The sequence below is a fragment of the Podarcis cretensis genome (genome assembly GCF_951804945.1).
Source record: "Podarcis cretensis genome assembly, chromosome: 1".
Lineage (NCBI taxonomy): Eukaryota > Metazoa > Chordata > Lepidosauria > Squamata > Lacertidae > Podarcis > Podarcis cretensis.
Genome location: NC_137170.1, coordinates 63,751,171 through 63,773,444, shown reverse-complemented (window position 1 = coordinate 63,773,444; position 22,274 = coordinate 63,751,171). Strand labels below are relative to the sequence as shown.

General features: G+C 40.5%; 1 protein-coding gene across 3 annotated transcripts in view; it reads right to left on the bottom strand.

Moving 5' to 3' along the window:
• Positions 1-22,274, bottom strand: part of LUZP2 (leucine zipper protein 2) — a 310,191-nt gene that overhangs the window by 1,740 nt on the left and 286,177 nt on the right. For all 3 annotated transcript variants that reach the window (XM_079969126.1, XM_079969127.1, XM_079969125.1), the window contains 2 exons: positions 17,189-17,278; positions 737-817 (listed from right to left, as the gene is read on the bottom strand). In XM_079969126.1, the coding sequence (XP_079825252.1) occupies positions 737-817; positions 17,189-17,278 (171 nt within the window). The remainder of the gene's footprint in view (positions 1-736; positions 818-17,188; positions 17,279-22,274) is intronic.

The following is a 22,274-nucleotide window of genomic DNA, read 5'->3' as shown; positions in this document are numbered from 1 at the left end:
TCCTCTTAATTTTTACATCAGCAAGGTCAGAAGGCATTGGTAAAAAAAAAAAAAAATTAAGAAATCCATATAGCCTGCATTGATAGCACCAAAGCGTCCTGGTGGTTAGTTGAAGTTGAGGCAAATATGAAAAATTTCCAAGACACAAAATATATACCGGTAAATGTTCTGGATCTTCCAAAGTATTGGAGATCTTTATATTATGTACTGTCTTTTCCAGGATCCATGCATTTTTATACCACATAATATCTGCCCTGTAAAGTCTCCCGTGTTTGTGCTATAGATATTCTGACTGCTGCCAACAGCTTTGTTTTAAGTTCCTTAGAACATAATCATTTATTATGACCAGTCTGTATATTTAACAATGAAAGCAGTGAGGTCATTTGTATAGTAATCTTTATGCTAGTCAAAACCTCCTGATATACATTAGACCAGAAATCCTTTGCAAATGGGCACTCTCATTACAGATGGAAACATGTTCCTTATGTGCCACATCCACACCAACACACTAATGCCAGTCTTGAGGTCATAAGGACATCTGTTTTGGAGTGTGGTGCCATCTATGAGAATAGTCAAATGATCATCCCTGGGTGTCATTTTTTGGAGTGCTTTCATTAATTACTGCACTCAGACATCTCTCAGAATGCAGATGTTTCAGAAATGAAAACAACTGAAGAAAACAAATCTTCACATTTTATAATTTGCTCAGTATTTACAGAGACAACAAGATTAGCACCTGCATATCTGGGTCTGTTTCTGCCACCTTTAGCTGAAGAGAGGTTGAATTGTTCTGGTTTCCTAAGCAAGTCTTGCCAACCTGAAAAGGGAAACCATGGCACCGTGATTCAACCAATCAATCATAATTTGTATCTCAGTCTAGTAGTATACAACAGAAAATAATGGTCCAAGAGTTTCTGAGCACATCAACCCCATATCTTTTGTAACATTTGAAGATTTGAATGCAAAGAGTTGGAAATGTATCTCGGAAAGGTGCAGCTGGGTGGTGCTCTGGAGCACATTTTCAACAAGTATGCAAATAAGAATTTCCCCTTCAAATATTGCAGAACAGATATGAAAACATGCAGACCCATTATTTCCTGTAAAGGAGTCCTAATTCATAGCATTATCATTATGTCATAATTAAAATAATGGAAATTATCTGTGGCAAATAAACAGGAAACTCTCAGAGAGGAACAGAGTATTTAATTATTTTCTTTGCAAAAAAATATTATCCACACACATTTATTCGTGTTATTTAATAAAAGTACATTCTTGTTTCTCTTGCTGAGATAAAGAGTGTTAATTGGCAATTAACCACAGTGTGGAACTTCAACCGTATTAGAGATGCAGGGTGGCTGACTATTTCACTTGTAAAGTTTCATGTTCTGTCTTTCTATGGGAAATCATTTGAATCTGAACCACACTTCCCCAAGATATTTAGAATGTGTTCCTGGGGTGTATCAAAATATCAAGAAGTTGTCATAAATAAGCAGTGACTTCCAAGACACCTAGTATCATCAATTTTTGTGATATTTTCAAAGATATGTAACATTTCATGCAACAGGACAAATTTATGCTAAAAAATACTTCCTGCATTCTTAATATAAATGTTCTAAATACTCCCCACTTAGGTCATAACTATATTAGTGGCAATAGTGGGAGAGAGGCGAGTTTGGAGGAGGAACAGGAAATAAGAAAGGAGAGGGGAATGGTGATTGTGAGAGCAGGCCCTGAAATAGTGCTGTTTATAATATTATACTGCTTATAATAAGTTGGGAAATGCTCCTTGGGTTGCAAAATCAGTGTCACATGAAACAATGGCCATTAACTTTGATGGCATTTAGAGAAAATCATGGAGGATGAGTTAAAACATTGTCGGCATCCGTCTGTCTTGGGATACAATGGAAGAGTGTGCCTTTGGGGTTAAAGTCAAACCACTGGACATTTATAGCACCTGCTGTGTCTGTAGAGACAGATAAGGGAGAGACATGTTTTACTGCAGCTGGGGCAGAGGAAGGCATCCAGTTTTGCTGCTACAGGTGCACCATGGCATTTCTTTTTTCCTGCACTCCTCCCAGTGGTCGTTCCTCCTCTGGTCACTGCTGTGGATACATGACCTGACACTCTGTCTCCAGGCACTGTGATTGTTAATGAGTTAATGGCTAATAGTAATAGTGACTTTACAAAGACTCTTAAGTCTGGAGTTCAAGAATTAGTTGTTGGTAGCAATAAGAGGAGAGAGCTCTTGTCTCTATGTTGGCCACTGTGAGAAACAGAATGCTGAACCAGCTGAACTACTGCTTTGACCCACTAAGATTTGGCAGCATGTGACCCATAGATGAAACCCAACTGTCTGCCATCCAGTTAGATTGCTGTTGGCCACCACACAAGCAAAAGAACAAGGAAACTGCAGTCTTGCCTCTCATAATATTTTTTTTTTTTTTTTTTTTTTTGTAACTGTAGGATCAACTTAGCTTGAGTAATCTGCACAGAAGACTTCCAACTGTTCACATGGGGTGTTCAAGAGAAAACAAAGTTTCAGTTTTCCAAAGTTCCTTGTTGTGAACTTCAACAGCCCATCTTCTTATAGAAGACAGCATTCAAGACTGGACCACCAAGCAGCCCATCGGTCTATTTGCAGCAGAATCCTATGCGTGTGTACTCAGAAGTTGAGTCACAATGTGTACAGAAGCAAACAACCCAAACTGCACACCTGCATTTCTTGCATGCAAGTGCTCCACTCCTTTGGATAGCAGGGGTTTTTTTGTCTTACACTGATAGATCAGGGATCTTTCATAGGGATTATAGTTCATGTGTTTTACAAAATATGGAACAATTACTGAAATATGTTTCAATGTAGGAAACAGATTTTTGTGTGTGGACGTAATAAAAAAACCCCTATATTTTTTACATAAAATGTTAGAAGCGAAGAACATGATCCCTCCCACTCTCAGCATGATTTCTCATCTTGGCCCCTTTGGAGCTAGTTACTGTGGAAACAGGATACTATGCTGAATGTACCACAATTCTCAAACCACCATGTCTTCCTCCTCCTTTCTCTTGCTGTCAGACACACCAGCTGCTTTTACTTATGAACAATAACAATAACCCCATCAGTGTCAATTGGCAGAGACAAAACCAAAATATAATGCCAACCCAGAGTTGCATGGTTTGTGAAGGAGTGATAGTTCCATCCAAAGTGGAGTGACTAACAGCCTTGTGTGCAATCGACTGTGCCATGAGCAATGTATCCTTTCACATATGGATAAGCATTTTTCTTCTTAGATGAGATATAAGGTTTATGAAGCAGGTCTTGATCTCATCCAAGTTAGGCTGCCACAGCCGCTACTGCTGAAGCTGCACATATATAATAATTCCTGTCGTTTTGGCTCATCCTTCCATTCTCAGATATCCTTCTGGCTCTCATCCATTGACAAGATCTATCCATCTTAGAGAACATCTGGTCTGATACTTCATGGATATAAGTTTCAAAACCCTTAAAATCAAATGATAAGAGTGGACAAGATATTCAACCAGGGCAGCTGGGTTGTGTTCTTTCATCTAGGTAGTTTTGGTTGTAGTTGGACTGAAATGCCTTTCTCCATTCCATTGCCTTATCCACAGGCAGAGAAAATGGGAGAGGAATTTCAGAGAAAGATGGTGTAAAATAGGGTTAAAAGGGATTAAAAATTTCCCGACACAGTTTACTATTGATGTTCAAGGCAGCGGTACTCCTCCCAGTGGCCAAAAGCCACCATTTTTGTACTTCAGCATGTCCCTGGGAGCTGGAAGCTCAGGATTCAGAATTGTGCACAAAGGCTACAAAAATAAGATAAGCTTCTTCTTCTTCTTTGGCGATCACTCGTAGCCGAGTAAGAGTGTCTTCCATAAACACAGTTTTAACAATGAGTTCATAAGTGACTATAGAGGCCAATTCTGGATCCACACATCCTTCCACAGTGGGGACATTGGTTTCCAGGTGGGAGTTGATCATGGTGTGGATTTGCCAAGCGTGCCTTCCTCTTAGCACATTTCTCCCTTGCGTCCTGAGTTCGAGTGTCTTCAAAGCCCATGACACTTTTGGTAAAGGCTGTTCTCCAACTGGAGCGCTCGCAGGCCAGTGTTTCCCAGTTGTCAGTGTTTATACTAATTTTTTTTAGATTTGCCTTGAGACAGTCTTTAAACCTCTTTTGTTGACCATCAGCATTACTCTTTCCATTTTTAAGTTCAGAATAGAGTAGATGCTTTGGAAGATTATCATCAGGCATCTGCACAACATGACTAGTCCAACAAAGTTGATGTTGAAGAATCATTGCTTCAGCACTGGTGATCTTTGCTTTTTCCAGTACGCTGATATTAGTTCGCCTGTCTTCCCAAGTGATGTGTAAATTTTTTTGGAGACACTGTTAATGGAATCTTTCAAGGGGCTGGAGATGGCGTTTATAAGTGGTCCATGTTTCACAAGCATATAGTAAGGTTGGTAGTACAATAGCTTTGTAAACAAGCATTTTGGTTTCCTTGCAAATGTCCCAGTCCTCAAACACTCTGCACTTCAATCGGGAGAAAGCCACACTCGCAGAGCTCAGGTGATGCTGGATTTCGGCATCAATGTTGGCCCCCAAAGGAGTCCCTTCAAAGTTCCCTTTTCCAGTGTAGACCTCCAAGGTATCTTGGACATAGCTTATCACTTTCCTTTGTACAATAAAGCAGTTTCTCCTAATTTGCTGGTAGAGGCATGGATCAGTTTCATTCCATGGATTAGGTTCACTTGCCATGGATAACTGAGAACACAAGGCTAAAACTGTAAACTCTGTGGAAAACCCATGGCCTGAATCTGACCCATTAAGCCACTTTTGGTGCCTACCGCCCCCACTTCCATTTTGCATTAGCCAGTTTAGAATCATCAGTGACATCCAAAATCACATCCAATATCACATCCACTTTGATTTTGGGCAATCACAGTGGGCTAAATGGAAGTCCCTTGCATAAGCAAAATGATGCCATTGGGTGTCACCCTCTGTACATACCCTAGAATGTCATTACTTTTAACCATGCCCAAGAAGGGGATATTAGCAACTGACCAGTACAGTAGTTACTTGGATATTCCAAATCCAGAGAGGGTTTATTGTGGAGTGATATTACCACTGCCTCATTCAAGCAAGCAGGCAAGGCCACCCACTCTCGCAAGGAGGCATTAGTCACCTTCCTGGCACAGCCAGTTGTCCCCTCCTTGCTAGTTTTATCAGCCAAGAGGGGCAAGAGTCCAGAGCATATGTGATTTACCTAATCAATCCACCTTATCCACATCCATGAGCCTTAGTAACTGAAACTCATCCAACACAACAGGACTAGGCAGTGATCTGGACACGCCATGAGATTCATTTGCTGCGACAGCAGAGTCAAAACATGGTTTTATTATAGTTCAAGAAATATGTTCAACAGATATTGAAGTAACTGCCGGTCAGCATTTAGCCAAATACCAAGAATTAGCACAATTTAAGTCAAAGCTGCATGATTATTTAATTCCAACAGTTATACTGCAGCATTTTACTGGGTGTGGGTGTATATTATAGCAATTCAGAGAATGAATAAGGTAAGCATCTTACAGGCTACTGATAATTGCTACTGTGTAGTATCAGGAAAGTGATTTAACAGAACAATCAGGCTATACATTTCCAAGGCCAAACAAGGGGACTTTGAAAGACAATTTTACTAAGGTATTATTCATTACTTTTGGAGGGCAGCTCTATTGCTGGAACACCTGAACAAAACAAAAGGACTCATAAATGTGTCTCTGTATTATTAAAACAATACATTTTGGGAATCTAAAAGGGTCTATTCCATGAATGTAGTAGCTTTAATATAATGAATATGGACTTATTACAAGGTGATTATACAAATGACATTGCCTCAAGGCCTCACCCATATTTAATGTGCTGGCATTTTAGGTCATCTTATAAATTTTTCTCTCTCTCTTTTGCTGGACTGTGTACTCACTTCCCTGTGTATAGAAGCCAGCACACCATAAAACCCTGCTTCAAACATGCATAAAAAGCTTCAGGCAGCAGCATTGCAAGAAAGAACACAGAACTACATATTCAATAAAGATAGGGCATTGCACTACTGGTGCTGAACTGCAGCTGGTAAGTATCACCCCAATTTACAAACACAGTATTGTTGTGAACAGGGATTTTCTTTTTTTTTAATTTTTTTATTAGTTTTCCAATTTTAAGACAAGTCAACAGCAACATGCAAACATCAACAAATACAAACAAACATACAAATATAATTTCTTAACCTCATTTTCATAAACCTCCTTTCTCGGACTTCCCCATACCTCACCCTTTTTGCATCCTTATTTTACAGTTTTTCAGCAACCCTTTTTGCCAATTAAATTTAAACTTGTTATCTTTCTCAATTTCACCTTAAATCATCAAACAATTTCAGCTGTAATTCTGCGTCTTCCTTCCCCTTGACGTGAACAGGGATTTTCAAAGGCTTCTTTGAGTTGATGAGGAGGTGAGAGTTTGTTTCAAATTAGTCCTAATATAAATGATATTACCCAGCAAAAGCAAGCTCACACCTCTCAGTGAGTTTGTATACATACTTAAGGTACGTTTGTATACATACTTAAGATACATATAAGAGGCTCGTTTACAGTTATATTTTGGGAATGATTTATGTTTTTGTGTGGCTGCATTGTTTTACACTTTCTGCATGTCCCGTGATCATATTATAAAGTAGTTGTGTTGCATGTTGTAAATTGAACACTGCTAGGAATAGTTTTTTTAAAAAAATTCCAGTTCATTTCTTATCAATCAATTTATTTTTTTTGCTGTGGCGTGTGCAAATTTTTATTCTTAAAAAAGTTTGAGAACCACTAGTGTAGACTCTACTGAGGTAGATGGACCAATAGTCTGACGGTGTCTGATAGATTCCTACGTTCTTATAATAAAGGCTTTTTGCCACAATTTCCCATGTAGAGACAGACTTTCAGTTGAATGAAAATGATGATTTATTTATTCAATTTTTTAGAAAATGAAAATGTACTGAATCAGGGCAATACCAGAACACAGAATTACAATTGCATTCAAACACAATATCTCAGCTTGCTTTTGTGAGGAAAAGGCAGAAGATGCATTCTACTCATGTGTTTTCCTGGTGTGTGAAGGGAAAAGGATGTGGTGAGCAGCTATGCCCTTGATGCCATGCATGTGCAAAGAATTTCTTTCTGAAGATGTGAGGGGTGTGTGTGGAAACACAAGGAGGTGGGGTTATTGGGATGTAACCACATGCCAACAATGGGATGTGTTTACTTGGCCTCGGCACATTTCTTCCTTGTGCACCAGGTGAAGGCATGAGTAAACATTTTTAAAGGGCCTTAATTTATTAGGTTGGTGTAAAAAAATGACATGGAGCTACAGTGACTCCATATCCCATTACTCTCTCCAGGGCCGGATTTAGGTTTGATGAGGCCCTAAGCTACTGAAGGTAATGGGGCCCTTCATATGTCCAGCTGTCCTTTGTCAACAACAAATTGTCACTGTTTTTTGTGTTGAATACATGGTAATTTATGGACCTAATAGGTATCTAAAGCCATTTGCACATGCACAATGTAGGCACCCTATATATAGAAATGAGCAAACCAGTGATATTTTAGGGAGCAGGCTAGCAGGCGGGGCCCATTACTTACATCATAGGAGCCTACACAACACAAAACACTGTTGCTGTATGTAGGTTTTGTTTTATTTGTTTTTTATCTTATATTTTGGAAATGCACATCCAGGTTTTTTTTCCTATAACTTTTTTGGGGGGCCCCAAGAGAATGGGACCCTAAGCTATAGCTTGTTTAGCTTATACGTAAATCCAGCACTGGCTCTCTTCTTGTAATGTCTAATACAAACAGAATGTGGTTGGACAACAACATGAGGGGCAGCTCCCCAACAACCTCTCTGGTTGCTGGGCAGCCAGAAGTTGCTGAAGTCACACCATGCACCGTACAGTGGTACCTCAGGTTACATACGCTTCAGGTTACATACGCTTCAGGTTACAGACCCCGCTAACCCAGAAATAGTGCTTCAGGTTAAGAACTTAGCTTCAGGATGAGAACAGAAATTGTGCTCTGGTGGCGCGGCAGCAGCAGGAGACCCCATTAGCTAAAGTGGTGCTTCAGGTTAAGAACAGTTTCAGGTTAAGTACAGACCTCCGGAATGAATTAAGTACTTAACCCGAGGTACCGCTGTATGTGTTTGATGTTATAAAGAAAAGAAAAAATGGAGTAACAGCAATAGCTCTGTGTCTCTTATAAGATAACCCTTTGTGAAAGTAATGATCCTCCATCAGGCTTCATCTCTTTCATAAGGGCATCCAGGCTTGAAGAAAATATAGCTGCACTTCGTATCTGAAGAAGTGTGCATGCACACAAAAGCTCATACCAAGAACTAACTTAGTTGGTCTTTAAGGTGCTACTGGAAGGAATTTTTTTATTTTGTTTTGACTATAGCTGCAAAAGTTCGTTTAAACTCTTCTTGCCTATGTGAACTCTTTGGGATTTATAGGGTGAGTTTGCGCTTTTTCTGTCACAGAATTTCAATGTGGACTTTCAATCTCTATAGCATGGTATGAAATGAAATTCCATAACACTGCTTGGAAGATTAAGGCCATGATCTCTGGATAATCATCTTGCCTCTCTTACTTAATATCTACCTGCAAGTCCAAGTTGCTCAACAAATGTTTCAGAGTCAATGTTGAAAATGGGGTGATATATTTTCATGTGGCTGTTCTTATTAGCTCTACGTGGAGTGACAGACAAATAAAGTATGTGGGAGTTAGGGCAGAGAGGATAGCAAAGATGGATGAGTCTGTATACCCGAGAGGCCATTGTATTAAGCAAGGAGGATACAATTCAGTGGCGATGCAATGGCTGACATGAAATTATCTTTGGAATGGCTGCTCTTGAGAAGGGAGGAATTATGTTATTTTAAGAACCAAGGTACTGAGTTATATTGCTCAGTAGGGAGAAGCAACAACACTCACACTCCATTATATGCAATATTAAGGCATTTAACTAGGATAATTTAAAACCAAAAAATGAAGTAATCTGAAAACAAGTCATTCCTTCCCTCAAGAGTTAAAAAAGAAGTTACATCTCTGGGTTACAGTATGAGATAGATTAGTGACAGCAGAAATGAATTTAAAATCACGAAGGCCACAGCCCTTTCCTTTTTCACCGAGGCAGCAATTTTGTTTTTCCTAAAGTTCACCTTAAGGGTGGGGAGAAGTGGCTGCTTGTGCTATCAGAGGCCACATTCTCCTGTATAATGAAATTATTCTCCTCCCCTGAGAGAAACGTGAGAATTTAAAATGCATATTTTATGGCAAAACATTTCCAAATACTCTTTGTCATATTGTGCCATAATAGTTGCATGTCTATAGATTGAATATACTCTCTTTGTATTTTTATTGCACGCAAAATGTCCATTTATAGCCTAATTAGAAAGTGGAGTTCATCCTTTTTAGATTCATCTTCGTTTTGTTTTACACTGGTTTTAAGGTATATGCTTGTTTCTTGGTGTAAGTCCTATGAATTACTTTTGTAAAGGAAAAAGAAAAGTGATAAATAAATAAATAGTTCTGTCCCAATCACATTGAAAGGACTTTCTGCATACTTGTGCAAATCAGGGTGGAATCGACACACATATAAAAACCGTTCTGAAAATGCTTTTTTAAAAAGCATTTTTAAAACTACATTGAATTTTCCATAAGGCTCGCCATCGCCATCTAGTGTCACATTGTATATTGCATTTAAAACACACTTAAAGCGTCTTATTTGCAGCTGTATAGCTGAATCCTAAGTTAGGATGAGCAGACTTTGTTCAGGAGCAGTCCCATTTTCACCCTCTCTCTGTTTTCCTCTCTCTGTTTTCTTCCTCTCTTTTATGGCTTGATTAAAGTCCCTGGTTGAAATGAAGAACCAGCTAATCTACTTCTTTGTAGACTGTGAATTTTTAAAAACCATCTATCTATCCCTCTATCCATCTATCCCTCCATCCCTATATAAAACACCAAAACATGCAATTAAGGTAGCATTCGTCAGAGTTCTAAATTACAGAGGACCAGCACCAGATCAAATATCAAAATCCTTTTTCTCTGTACCCTCAGCAATAAAGGTAAAGGTAAAGGTACCCCTGCCCGTACGGGCCAGTCTTGACAGACTCTGGGGTTGTGCGCCCATCTCACTTAAGAGGCCAGGGGCCAGCGCTGTCCGGAGACACTTCCGGGTCACGTGGCCAGCGTGACATCGCTGCTCTGGCCAGAGCCAGAGCCAGAGCCAGAGCCGCACACGGAAACGCCATTTACCTTCCCACTGGTAAGCGGTCCCTATTTATCTACTTGCACCCGGAGGTGCTTTCGAACTGCTAGGTTGGCAGGCGCTGGGACCGAGCAGCGGGAGCGCACCCCGCTGCAGGGATTCGAACCGCCGACCTTTCGATCGGCAAGTCCTAGGCGCTGAGGCTTTAACCCACAGCGCCACCTGCGTACCCTCAGCAATACTGGTTTTCAAAAGGCTAGTTCTTGCAATGAAGTAACAGGAAGCTTATACACTGCATGTATGTTTCACTTATGGAAGAAATATGACCAGAACTAAATAATTGGATCTCAAATTAACAAAGTCATATTATCAAACTGGCCATTTTACAGATAGCTAACTTTCCCCAAACTCAGATTTTAATTAATCAAGTTTTAAAATATCTGTAATATGGAGCTTTGCAAGGCCAAGGGCAGCCTGAGCAGACAAGATTACAGATGTTTGATAAATGGAGCTAATTGGTGTTGCATCTTTATAATGTCGCAATCCTTTAAGTCATTTCTGTGTAGACTCTGCACTGTAGAGCTCTCTTTTGTATCTATGAAATACAACATAATAATTAGAATTTATCCTTGTGGGGGAAGGGGCGGGGGTGGAGAAATGATCTATTTCATTAAATGTATCTCTGCTTCCTGCTTCCCCTTTGTAACATCTTCTTCTCCCTGAACCCTGTTAGTAAATGCCATGGATTGTGGGCAGGCAAGTAAAAGTTCTATCAGCCATGCTTTATTGAAATGTCAGATTGGTCCTTACTTGCATTTTTAATATGGGGGAACAACACTGTCTTGACTAATGCTTACATTTTGTTGTTGTTGTTTACTGAATCAAATGTCAGTAAAAGGAAAGCTTAGGTGTTCAAAACGCAATGATGTTGACAGTTTATGACTACCAAGTGACTGTTAAGGAAAAGTAAGTTTATTTATTTCTGCGTTTCCAAATGAAATATGTATGCTTATGATGCAATGATCATCCTCTTTATACAGCCACTAGAAAGAGAAAGAAGTGAGGAAATTGTGAAGTGAGATATTAAACTACCTAGGACAATCAGAGGCATGGCTCCTGCCTTAACACATTACTCCTTCTTGATCAGTTTAGCATGCTGTTTGATCAGAAAAAGTACCTGGATGCGGAAACTCAAGTGATGAAATATGCAGCTTGATCAGTAAAGTATGTAGAAATTCAGCAAGTTCCAGTAGGTAGCTCAGCCAGTGAATTATACAGCAAAGCTAGGGAAGTACCCAGCTGGGAGCATAAATTATGAAAGTGGCTCAGTCAAGTATGCATCTTCATTAAAAGAATTTGGGAGGAAAAAATAAAATAGTAAAATTCAGCATGTCTCTTGGCTATTAAGTTATGCAAGTGGATATGCAAACGGCAACAATGGGACTACAAAGGTATTCAGCTAAATCAATGAAGCAAGACTCTGCTTAAGAAAACGGCACACTGCAGACCTGCCTGGTCTCATGCAACTTGTTTATTATGGTCGATGAAAATGGAGCAGGTCTAAATTATAAGGATTCCATAGGCTCATTAGAAGCTGGGAATGTATTTTTTCCAACTTGAAAGAAAAATGAAAAACCAGAATAGGGCTTATTTACAATCTTCGCATGCCACCTAGAAGTTACTCATACATGTGCTTACTCCTATGGAAGATGTGCAACCACAAAAATTGCTCATTGACCAGTCTATGTGAAAAAGAAACACTAGCCAGACCATCAATCTTCATTCATTTTCAAATGTAACCATGTCTTCACCCTGCACAAAGTGCTAAAGAATTGTTCAGTGGTGTATGTTGTGACTGGGGGATGAAAGTGATGTAAGGAGCACCATTTTAAAAGCAAGGAACAGTCTGGTGTGCTCCAATAAGGTTCATGTTGATATGGTTTGATCCCTCCTCCCTGCACCAACTCATACCAAGTAACAGATTAACCCCAATATTTTAAGATTTGTAAAGTTCTTGAATGGAATTGGCACGGGCCTGAAAGTCTTTGCTGTATTACATCTGAGATGGATGTTGATTCAGCAAGCTTAGAAGTTAGAAGTATCTTAGAAGTTAGAACCACTAAACCACCTACTTTGTGAACGCACTCCTGCACCTTCATTAGTCATATTGCTAACTCTCTTGGGATGAAGTAGTGCGTCCCTGTGTTTTAACCCTTATTGTCCCTTTAAGGGAAACAGGGAACAACTGAACTTTAGGCCAAAAAGTTGGTCAATGTCAAATAAGATTTTGTCAACATCCAATTTTCTCCTCTCAATAAACTCTACTGAGCCAAATAGCCAAAGGTGAGTGATCAAATTATGAAGCTTAAATGCCATGGTTGCTGAGAAATATGTACATGATATGGTCCATTGCTCAGCGTCCTCTGCCACCAAATGATTAATGATTTTTAAAAGGATTTGTTTAGTACAGAAGTATGGTGGAAATAAATAAAACTGTTATCACTTTTTTTTTCTTTTAAGAAAAGATGACCAAGGGCAAAGAGCTGGAAATCTGGCATAGGATGATGAATGTAAACAATTGAAAACAAAGCAAATTGTTTTATAAAATGCTCAATTCTGATTCTTGGTGGTACTAACAATGATTAAAGTTATGCATCACATTCCTGTGCATATATTGCATCAGCAAATTGATTTATGCTAGACTGTGATTGCTTTATTTTCCATGAATGGTGCTATCATTTAATGAATTGAATTCATAATAACAGCATGTTTGTCTGGTTACCTGGGGTTAGTAAGGGCTTATATTCAGGTATTGTCTTTTTCTCCCCCCCCCCCCCTTGAATTTTAAAGGTGTAGCTTATATTTGGGTGTGACTTATATTCAGGCCAATACGATAGGTTGTGTTATTTTTTTAAAAAATACTTTATTGTCACTTGTACAACTTGTATACAGTGAGATTACACGAGCACCCCCCACTCAGCTCTCTTAGTCTTAATTCCCCTCATTTACTGATGCACACCAACCAAACCCGAAAGTCAGTTGCCCTGTAGTTATCTTTTTGTAGTGATCAGGTGGGATTGCTATGAGGAATTATAACAAATATAGAGTAAGCCATCTGTGTCAGCAATGAAAGCATTGCGCTGGCTGGGTTTAAACTATTTTGATATGATTCTTGATCAATCTACACCCCTGCATCCCCGTTCCATTTCTCTCTTCCCCACATGTCACGTACGCAGCAGTTGCTTTGCCAGGCAGGCATCCTGTGCCATAAAGATAGTAGGCAAGTTACTTTGATGTAGTTTTCTTATATATAATCTTAAAATGATAATCTTGGAGCCAGGAAACAGATCTCACATGAGGGTGGTAGTGATCTGGTCTTTCTGGCCATCCTTCTTATCATGTTTATTTCTCACCTCCAGGGTTGCCAGATGCACCCCTTTATAGTTCTCAACTTATTTACCACCCCTTTGTAGTTCTCAAGTTATTTACTACCCCTTTGTAGTTCTCAACATATTTACTCCAAAATATATGCATGCTAATGAGTATTGTAGTGTAACTTTTTCCCCATGTGGGGTTTGATGAAATGCTCAGAGGAAATACCGTATTTTTCGCCCTATAGGACGCACTTTTTCCCCTCCAAAAATGAAGGGGAAATGTGTGTGCATCCTATGGGGCGAATGCAGGCTTTCGCTGAAGCCTGGAGAGCGAGAGGGGTCGGTGCGCACTGACCCCTATCGCTCTCCAGGCTTCAGGAGAGCCCCACCGCCAGCCCCACAAGCTCGGGGGACAGCGGGGAGGCGGAACGCCACCATCCCGCTGTCCCCCGACTTGGTTAGAAGGCCTGCTCCTCCCTGTCGCCAGCCCCGCAAACTCGGGGGACAGTGGGAGAGGCGCAGTGCGCCTTTCCCGCTGTCCGCCGACTTGGTTAGAAGGCTGGCGGGGGGGGGGGAGAAGCCTGCTCCTCCCCGTCGCCAGCCCCGCAAACTCGGGGGACAGCGGGGAGGCGCAGCACGCCATCCTGCTATCTCCCGACCTGCTTTGAGGCTGGCAGAGGGCTTCCCCCTCCCCCAGCCCCGCAAGCTCCCAGAGTGATGCCAAAGCTGCGCACAGCTTCGGCATCACTCTGGGTCCCGTTCTGGGGGCTGGGGGAGGGGGAAGCTCGGGCTTGCGGAGAGCTTCCTGTTCTGGGAGCTGGGGCTTCCCCTGCCCCAGCCCCATGCCTGGGGAAAAAATATAATTTCCCCCCTTTATTCCCCCCCCCCAATCTAGGTGCGTCCTATGGGCCGGTGCATCCTATAGGGCAAAAAATATGGTATGATTGGTTCTTACGAGCACTGTGTAAAAGATTTTTTTGCTAATAAAATGGCCTGGTGAAGGTGTGGTTTACGCATTTTCTCCGAGAGCCTTGCTGGTCAAAGCCTCGTGTCTTGTTTTTAATCAGGGTCCAGTCCTTCATTCAGTTGATGTTGTAGCGGAGGGGATTTTAATCAAACTTGGAATGCATGGGAGGAGATTTTTCCTCCCTTGATATAGTTCCAATGAAAAGTGTTCTCCATGGTGTCTAGTAACCCTGGAAGACAAGGTTCCAGAGGTATCTATCAGAATTTGCCTCCTAGGGATGTGAGCTGGCTTTTTCATTGGAACTGTGCACATACTACAGTCCCAATGATAATCTCCACCAATATTTACTAAAGACGGGGGTGGGTGGGGACCAACCAGGGCATTTCAAGTCATAACTCTCATAAGTTGTATGTCCATTACAACCATCATTGCCTTCCTCATGTTAAGAAAATGAACTTCTGCAGTGAGGAGTATTCAATACTGATGGATAACTCTGGAGGATGAAGGTTCAAAATCACACCAGGAGGCTCCATCAGTAGAGAGGGTTGCCTTTCCAGCAGATGGAAGCCAATGAAACTGGCAATGGCGAGATAATGGAGGTAGGTATTTAGAAATACACTTTAAAATTTGCTGACATTGACAAAATCAGATGCTCAACTTTCAGATTTTGAATGAATTCAACAGAGGAAGAAAATACACTGGTGCAAAACTATTTTCCTGTTTGGCAACTAGTGTAATCAGACAAAGAATCATACATTTTCCACAGAGTACCGACATTTAATATGGTTTGGGCTCATTAATTACATATGGCTTCTTTCACCTCTTTTGTACAGTTTCTTATGGATCATTATTGGAAGCAGAAGCTTAATGAGAAATGCTAGCCCTGAGAAATTCACACTTGCTCCTACCGAGTAGTAATTTATCTTCAGATCTAACTACTCAGAACCTAATCCTATTATTCAGTCTTGAATGTGTTACTGAATTTCCGTTACTTTATTTATAATGAGACGAGAATGGCAGAGGATTAAATGACAGGAGGAGAACAGTTAAGGTTTTGATTGCGTTCAAGTCAGGAAACGCAGCCCAGCTTATCAAAGTAATGAAGTTCCCTGCCTTCACCCAACGTATCACCTGCTTAGTGATGCACAATTTTATTCTTCCACCACTTCAGAATTGTTTTGCTGATTAAATAGGCAACTCAGAAGTACCGTTCATATGATTCTATAGCACTAATTGCTGAATAGTTAACAAGTGCGTCTCTGAATTTCTAACTATTCTGTGTTTCCAGTGCTTTTCAGACAATCTAACAGATAGTCAAAAGGAAGCACAGCCCACCCAATGTCAAGGTAGTACATATATTCCAGATTTCAGATTGTGAACATTCCAAAGGAACAGATGCTGCAGCATGCTTTTTAGGTCATTTTATTTTATTTTTTTTAACAAAAAATGCTTCCTTTCTAATGTGGCAGTTATATAATTACTTATCTACCAACAGCACATTATCGTTAACCACATCTCCACATGAGGGGAGAATTCAGCTGCTTACTTCATACAATGAATTCCCAATTTTCACAAAGCATACCAACCCATTCTATGTGACACACATCCAAACACACCCTTGCACTATTTATTTATGACACTGATACCCCATCTTTCTTCCAAGCAGCTCAAGGCAGTGTATCTAGTTCTCCCTCTGCCATTTCATCCTCACAACCACCCTGTAAGGAATGCTGGTTGAAAGATAGTGAATGGTGCATGGTAACCCAATGAGCTTCATGGCTGTGTGGGGATTTGAATCATAGAATCATAGAATCATAGAGTTGGAAGAGACCACAAGGGCCATCGAGTCCAACCCCCTGCCAAGCAGGAAACACCATCACGCACTCCTGACATATGGTTGTCAAGCCTCTGCTTAAAGACCTCCAAAGAAGGAGACTCCACCACACTCCTTGGCAGCAAATTCCACTGCCGAACAGCTCTTACTGTCAGGAAGTTCTTCCTAATGGCTCTCTCCCTGTGGCTCTCTCCCACTTCCACCCTCTAGTCTGACACACGAACCGCTTCTCCATTTTGAATCCCTGCCACTAGGCATAAATAACAAAGCATCAGGCTAGTAAAGATTTGCTGTGATTTGCTACACTTCACAGTGACTTCCTATTTGTACCAGCAGTACCTTGTGACAATGCAAGCAGAATGTGCATCCCTATTGAAAATAAACTGATTTGGTGTGGTAAATTCACAAGTGAATAAACCAGGTGGATTACAAGCAGTCAATGATTAAATCACATTTCTAACATTCCTTTTTGAAAGCTTTGCAATCCTGTTAATTAATCTCTCAAGCAAAACCAGGGAGAGTAGACTCTCACATCAAAAGGCATCTCCTTTGCAGCACCTGAATATAAAACAACCTTATTCCCCCCCTAATATAATGCTATATATCATATTCTGATCATTACAACCAAATAAATATGCATCTCCTCTAAAGTCTGCACACAGTGCACATTAAGTCTTGACTTCTGAATGGATTAAACTTACATCTTGTGAGTTGCATTCCGAAGTGCTTTGATTATTATCTTCATTTCTTGAGGAAACCCGAAGAGTCTCTTTGTCTTCAGGAGCTCTTTGCTAGATGACAAGAAAGATAGAAGACTGTGAAAAAATACTGCAGGGATATTTATCTGTTGGATTCGTCTCTGCCTTCTTTCAAATAACTGTTGTAAACAATTACTAACTGGAAATGTTATTTCAAAACATTAAGCAGCACAACTATTATTTGCTATCTGTTGGATCCGAAGAACGGTTTGATGCTCTTGAAAGAGAACTCTCCTGCCTCTGAGCACCCCTGAAAAGCAACTCTTGAGGGCTGAGGGACAGGGATAGAGCTTAGGATATGCAGTGGGAGATGCTAAATGCTAGAAGCACCTTGCATGAGTTAAAAGGTAAAGGTAAAGGGACCCTGGACCATTAGGTCCAGTCGTGACCGACTCTGGGGTTGCAGCGCTCATCTCACTTTATTGGCCGAGGGTGCCGGCGTACAGCTTCCAGGTCATGTGGCCAGCATGACTAAGCCACTTCTGGTGAACCAGAGCAGCGCACGGAAACACCGTTTACCTTCCCGCTGGAGCAGTACTTATTTATCTACTTGCACTTCATGTTTTCGAACTGCTAGGTTGGCAGGATCAGGGACTGAGCAACGGGAGCTCACCCCATCGCAGGGATTCAAACCGCCAACCTTCTGATCAGCAAGTCCTAGGCTCTGTGGTTTAACCCACAGCGCCACCCGTGTCCCTTGCATGAGTTGAAGCCCCACAAAATCTGCTCCACAGTGTTCCCCAACACCCTGGAGCAGATTTTGAAAGTGACAGGGTTACAAAGGAAAGGGAGGAAAGGGGAAGTCTTACTGCATGTGTGAGTGCCTCATGCAGTGAAGGTTTGGGTGCAACTAATGGTTAAATCTGTCAATTCTGGTTACTCTCAGTATCTCATTTTTCCACTTTTGTGTTCATTTCTCCACATTTCCACATCAGTTTGCAAATTATTTTGATGTATCCCCCAGTCAGCAAAGATGAAGCCTATAAAAAAGGGCTATTATCAACCACATGTGTGGAGTAAATACTTCCAAATTTGCCCATTGGAAATACACAGATTCTTAGCTATCGTATGAATTAATTGCTACTGAGCTTAAGTTATTGTGGCATTTTGTTTCTAATATAATTTATTTAAATCTCGTTGTAACAGTAAGATATGCAATTACTAATAACGGATATCTAATTACAATTTACATCCTAATTATAAAGAGCACACCATTCACAAGTCAAATAAAAACCTAGTTAGCAGTCTGCTTGTACAACTGTGCACTCAGGGGTGAATCATTTTGGGAAGCACTCCAGCCCCTTATCCAATTTGTCTTTGCATTTCTGAAGCCTGCTGATGACTTTCATATTTCAGGACTGTGTGTGCAGCATATGCAAGGTTCCGCATTCCAGCAATACTTTCACAAATTAGAGAGATTTACAGGTGAGACCTTTTCATGCTTGACCAAAAATCACGTTTCAAATTTCAGAAACTTAAGAATTAAGTAAAGCCGTTTGCAGTCCACTTAACTTATGCATGGGCTTGCTGATGAAACTAAAATCTATTTGTGTTTGCACAGCTTTCAGTAAAAGATAATATATAAAAGAAGAATTAAACATCCAGTTTGCTTGAAACAGAATAGCAAGCCAAACTCATTATTTTTCTGTGCTGCTCTCCAAATTTTGTGCTGGAATAAATGATACATTCCTGTTCCAGTCTATGCTTCCTATTTTCTCTCTCTGCTTCAATCTATATAGTTCCCTTTTCATTATAAATTACTTACCATTTCTCTTCTTTGTATTATTATAATCTTCCGTGTCTTTCATTATCTCTTCACTGCCTAATACTGCTACGGTGCTCTCTAATCATGATGCTTCTAGTTAGTGACCTTTTTTTGACATTGGTATGTCATTTCAGGTTTTTTTCACCAAATAAGCTAATTTTCAGCTGTTCAGATAGCTTCTCACTCACAACACCTTTTGCATCAGATTGTAACACCCTTGCATTATTTTTTATTATTTTTTATTATTTTTAAATATTTATTAATATTAACAACAAAATATAACAATATGCCAAAACAAGAAAGAAACAATTCCAAATCTTACAGATTAAAACACGAAACTAAGAATGAAAGAAAATAAAAAGAAAAAAGAAAAAGTTACAGACGTTTCAGGTTACAGACTCCGCTAGCCCAGAAATAGTATCTTGGGTTAAGAACTTTGATTCAGGATGAGAACAGAAATTGCGTGGTGGTGACGCGGTGGCAGCAAGAGGCCCCATTAGCTAAAGTGGTACCTCAGGTTAAGAACAGTTTCAGGTTAAGAACGGACGTCCAGAGCGAATTAAGTTCTTAACCTGAGGTACCACTGTACATTTTCATATAATTCTTTCTTATTAAATAACATGCTGTGAAATTTATGGTTTTTGTCCATAATTTTTCTACTCTTTTTATTCTATTGTATGGCCTAGATCTTGTTCCTACTTTTTAATGGCATTTCCCTTTTCTTCTTTTTCTGATTGTCCATTCTGTAACAATTTGTAGATTTTTGAGATAGTCTTTTGATTATTCCTTTTCCTATAACTATTTTTTTTTTATCAACACCCTTTGATTTTTTTATCCTTCTTGAACATTGCTGTTAGCTGGTAGTATTCTAGCCAATTAACCCCACTCTGTTTTAGTTCTTCAAATTTTTTCACTTTCTGGCAATAATTTATCTCCTCCACAAATTCCCTATATGTTAGCCAATTATCTTTCATGTTATTTCTATGACTAGCCAATGGTTCTCTAGGCGATAGCTACCAGGGAGTTTTAGTTGTTACTACTGCTTTGTTCCTTTCCCAAACTTCAAATAGGGCCTTCCTCACCAAATGGTTAGTAAAGCCTCTATGTGCTTTTTTGTCATGTCCTAGGTAGCCATGCCACCCAAAGACTTTGTCCCAGCCCTCCAAATCCAGAACCTCAGTACACTTAAGGATACTGTTCCTTATCACCTCTATAATCTCTTCAGTCTCTATATCCAAATTTAAATAAATATATTCACTGCTTTCAATTTCCGGAAATTTATTTCCTCTGACATAATCTCTAATTTTATTCTCTTCTTTGTGTTCCAATTCATATAATTTTTTATAGAAATTTCTGAACTTAACCTTTATTTGATCTGGGTCTGTGGTTTCCTTACCTTGTTCTATAATTTTATTTATAACTCTTTCCACTTGTCTTTCCTTTGTTAGCCAACCCCCAGTAATGTCCAGGACGTATGGCAGCTCTAGCTATTATGAAGTGAGAAGAAATCCCATTTCCATTAGGCTTGGAGTCCAGCAACCTGCTCTATAACTCCTTGAGTGACCTATGAAAAGCAAGCTGTGTATTTCCAGCTTGCTTTGGACATAATGCTAAATCATAATTTACTATTACAGGAATTAACTTGGGCAAACCTCATGCTCATTCATTCCCGCTCTCTCTTCTTCCACCAGCATGCCTGTGAGGAGACCAGAAGCATCCATGTATCATTTTTAAACTAGCAGTGCTCTCGTTGACTGTATACTGCAGGTGCAGGGAAGGCCACAGGAATGGGGTAAAAGAGAGAGAGAGGGTGAGGAGGAAGGGGGAGGCTTATATATACATATGGTCTCTGTGTATGAGATGTATGTGGTGAATGTGAGGGAGGAAGGGGCAGGAATTTGTGTGTGAGAGAGAGATCCATACATGTCTATGGGTACGCAGTGCTGGCACTTTTCGCAGCTTGAAATGTTAAAGGTTGCACTTTAATGTTAAAAGTTAAATGTTAAATGTTAAATGTTGCATTTACTGTGACAACTTCTTGGTGAGTACCGGCACCTTTTCTTCTTAAAAAAAGCACTGAGTAGGACACAGGTCACCTCACAGCAACCATGAGTTTTCCATGGGAGGTTTGTGCTATGCCAGGCCACCCATGGCAGCTATTTTGTGACTGGCACCCACAGCACTTTCTCAAATTTAAAAATGTGACCACTGGTTTAAAATCACTGGGAACCCATGGTTTATTGTTCTGGAATGTTCCGTAGCCATAGTCCTCTGCCTTCCTGTACCTCACCTCAGCCTAGACCTTTCCTTTGCCCTTTCCAAAAGTCAGAGATTGATGTGCATTATAATGAGTGAAATAATATTTGATCCCCTATCAGCCAGTCAGATGTCAGGCTACCTGGTATCTTCACTGTATGTAACGAGCTGAGATTAGAAGCACCTGCTATAAGGGAGAGGTTTTACCTGTAATCCCAGCTCGTTACAGTACCAGAACTATATGGGGGGGACTTGTCAATGATCTCAGGGCAGCTGGGACCATAGTCACAATGAAAACAGTTGGTAACACACCATGCCGTGAGGGACTGAAATCTTGCAGAGCTTGCAAGATCCCCTTGCTCAAGACAACACATGTACAGGCCCGTCTGCAGTTTGCCAATGCACATCTGAATGACCCAGAGGAGAACTGGGTGAAAGTGTTGTTGTCAGATGAGACCAAAATCAAGCTCTTTGGCATCAACTCAACTCACTGGGTTTGGAGGAGGAGGAATGCTGCCTACAACCCCAAGAACACCATCCCTACCGTCAAACATGGAAAGGGGACATATTATGCTTTGGGGGTGTTTTTCTGCTAAGGGGACAGGACACCACCTCATTGAAGGGACGATGGAGCGGACCATGTATCGTCAAATCTTGGGTGAGCACCTCCTTTCCTCAGCCAGAGCATTGAAAATGGGTCAAGGATGGGTATTCCAGCATGACAATGACCCAAGACACATGGCCAAGGCAACAAAGGAGTGGCTCAAGAAGAAGCACATTAAGGTCCTGGAGTGGCCTAGCCAGTCACCAGACCTTAATCCCATCGAAAATCTGTGGAGCTGAAGGTTCGAGTAGCTACACATCAGCCTCAAAATCTTACTGACTTGGAGAGGATCCGCAAAGAGGAGTGGGACAAAATACCTCCTGAGATGTGTGCAAACCTGGTGGCCACCTACAAGACACGTGTGACCTCTGTAACTGCCAACAAAGGTTTTGCCACCAAGTACT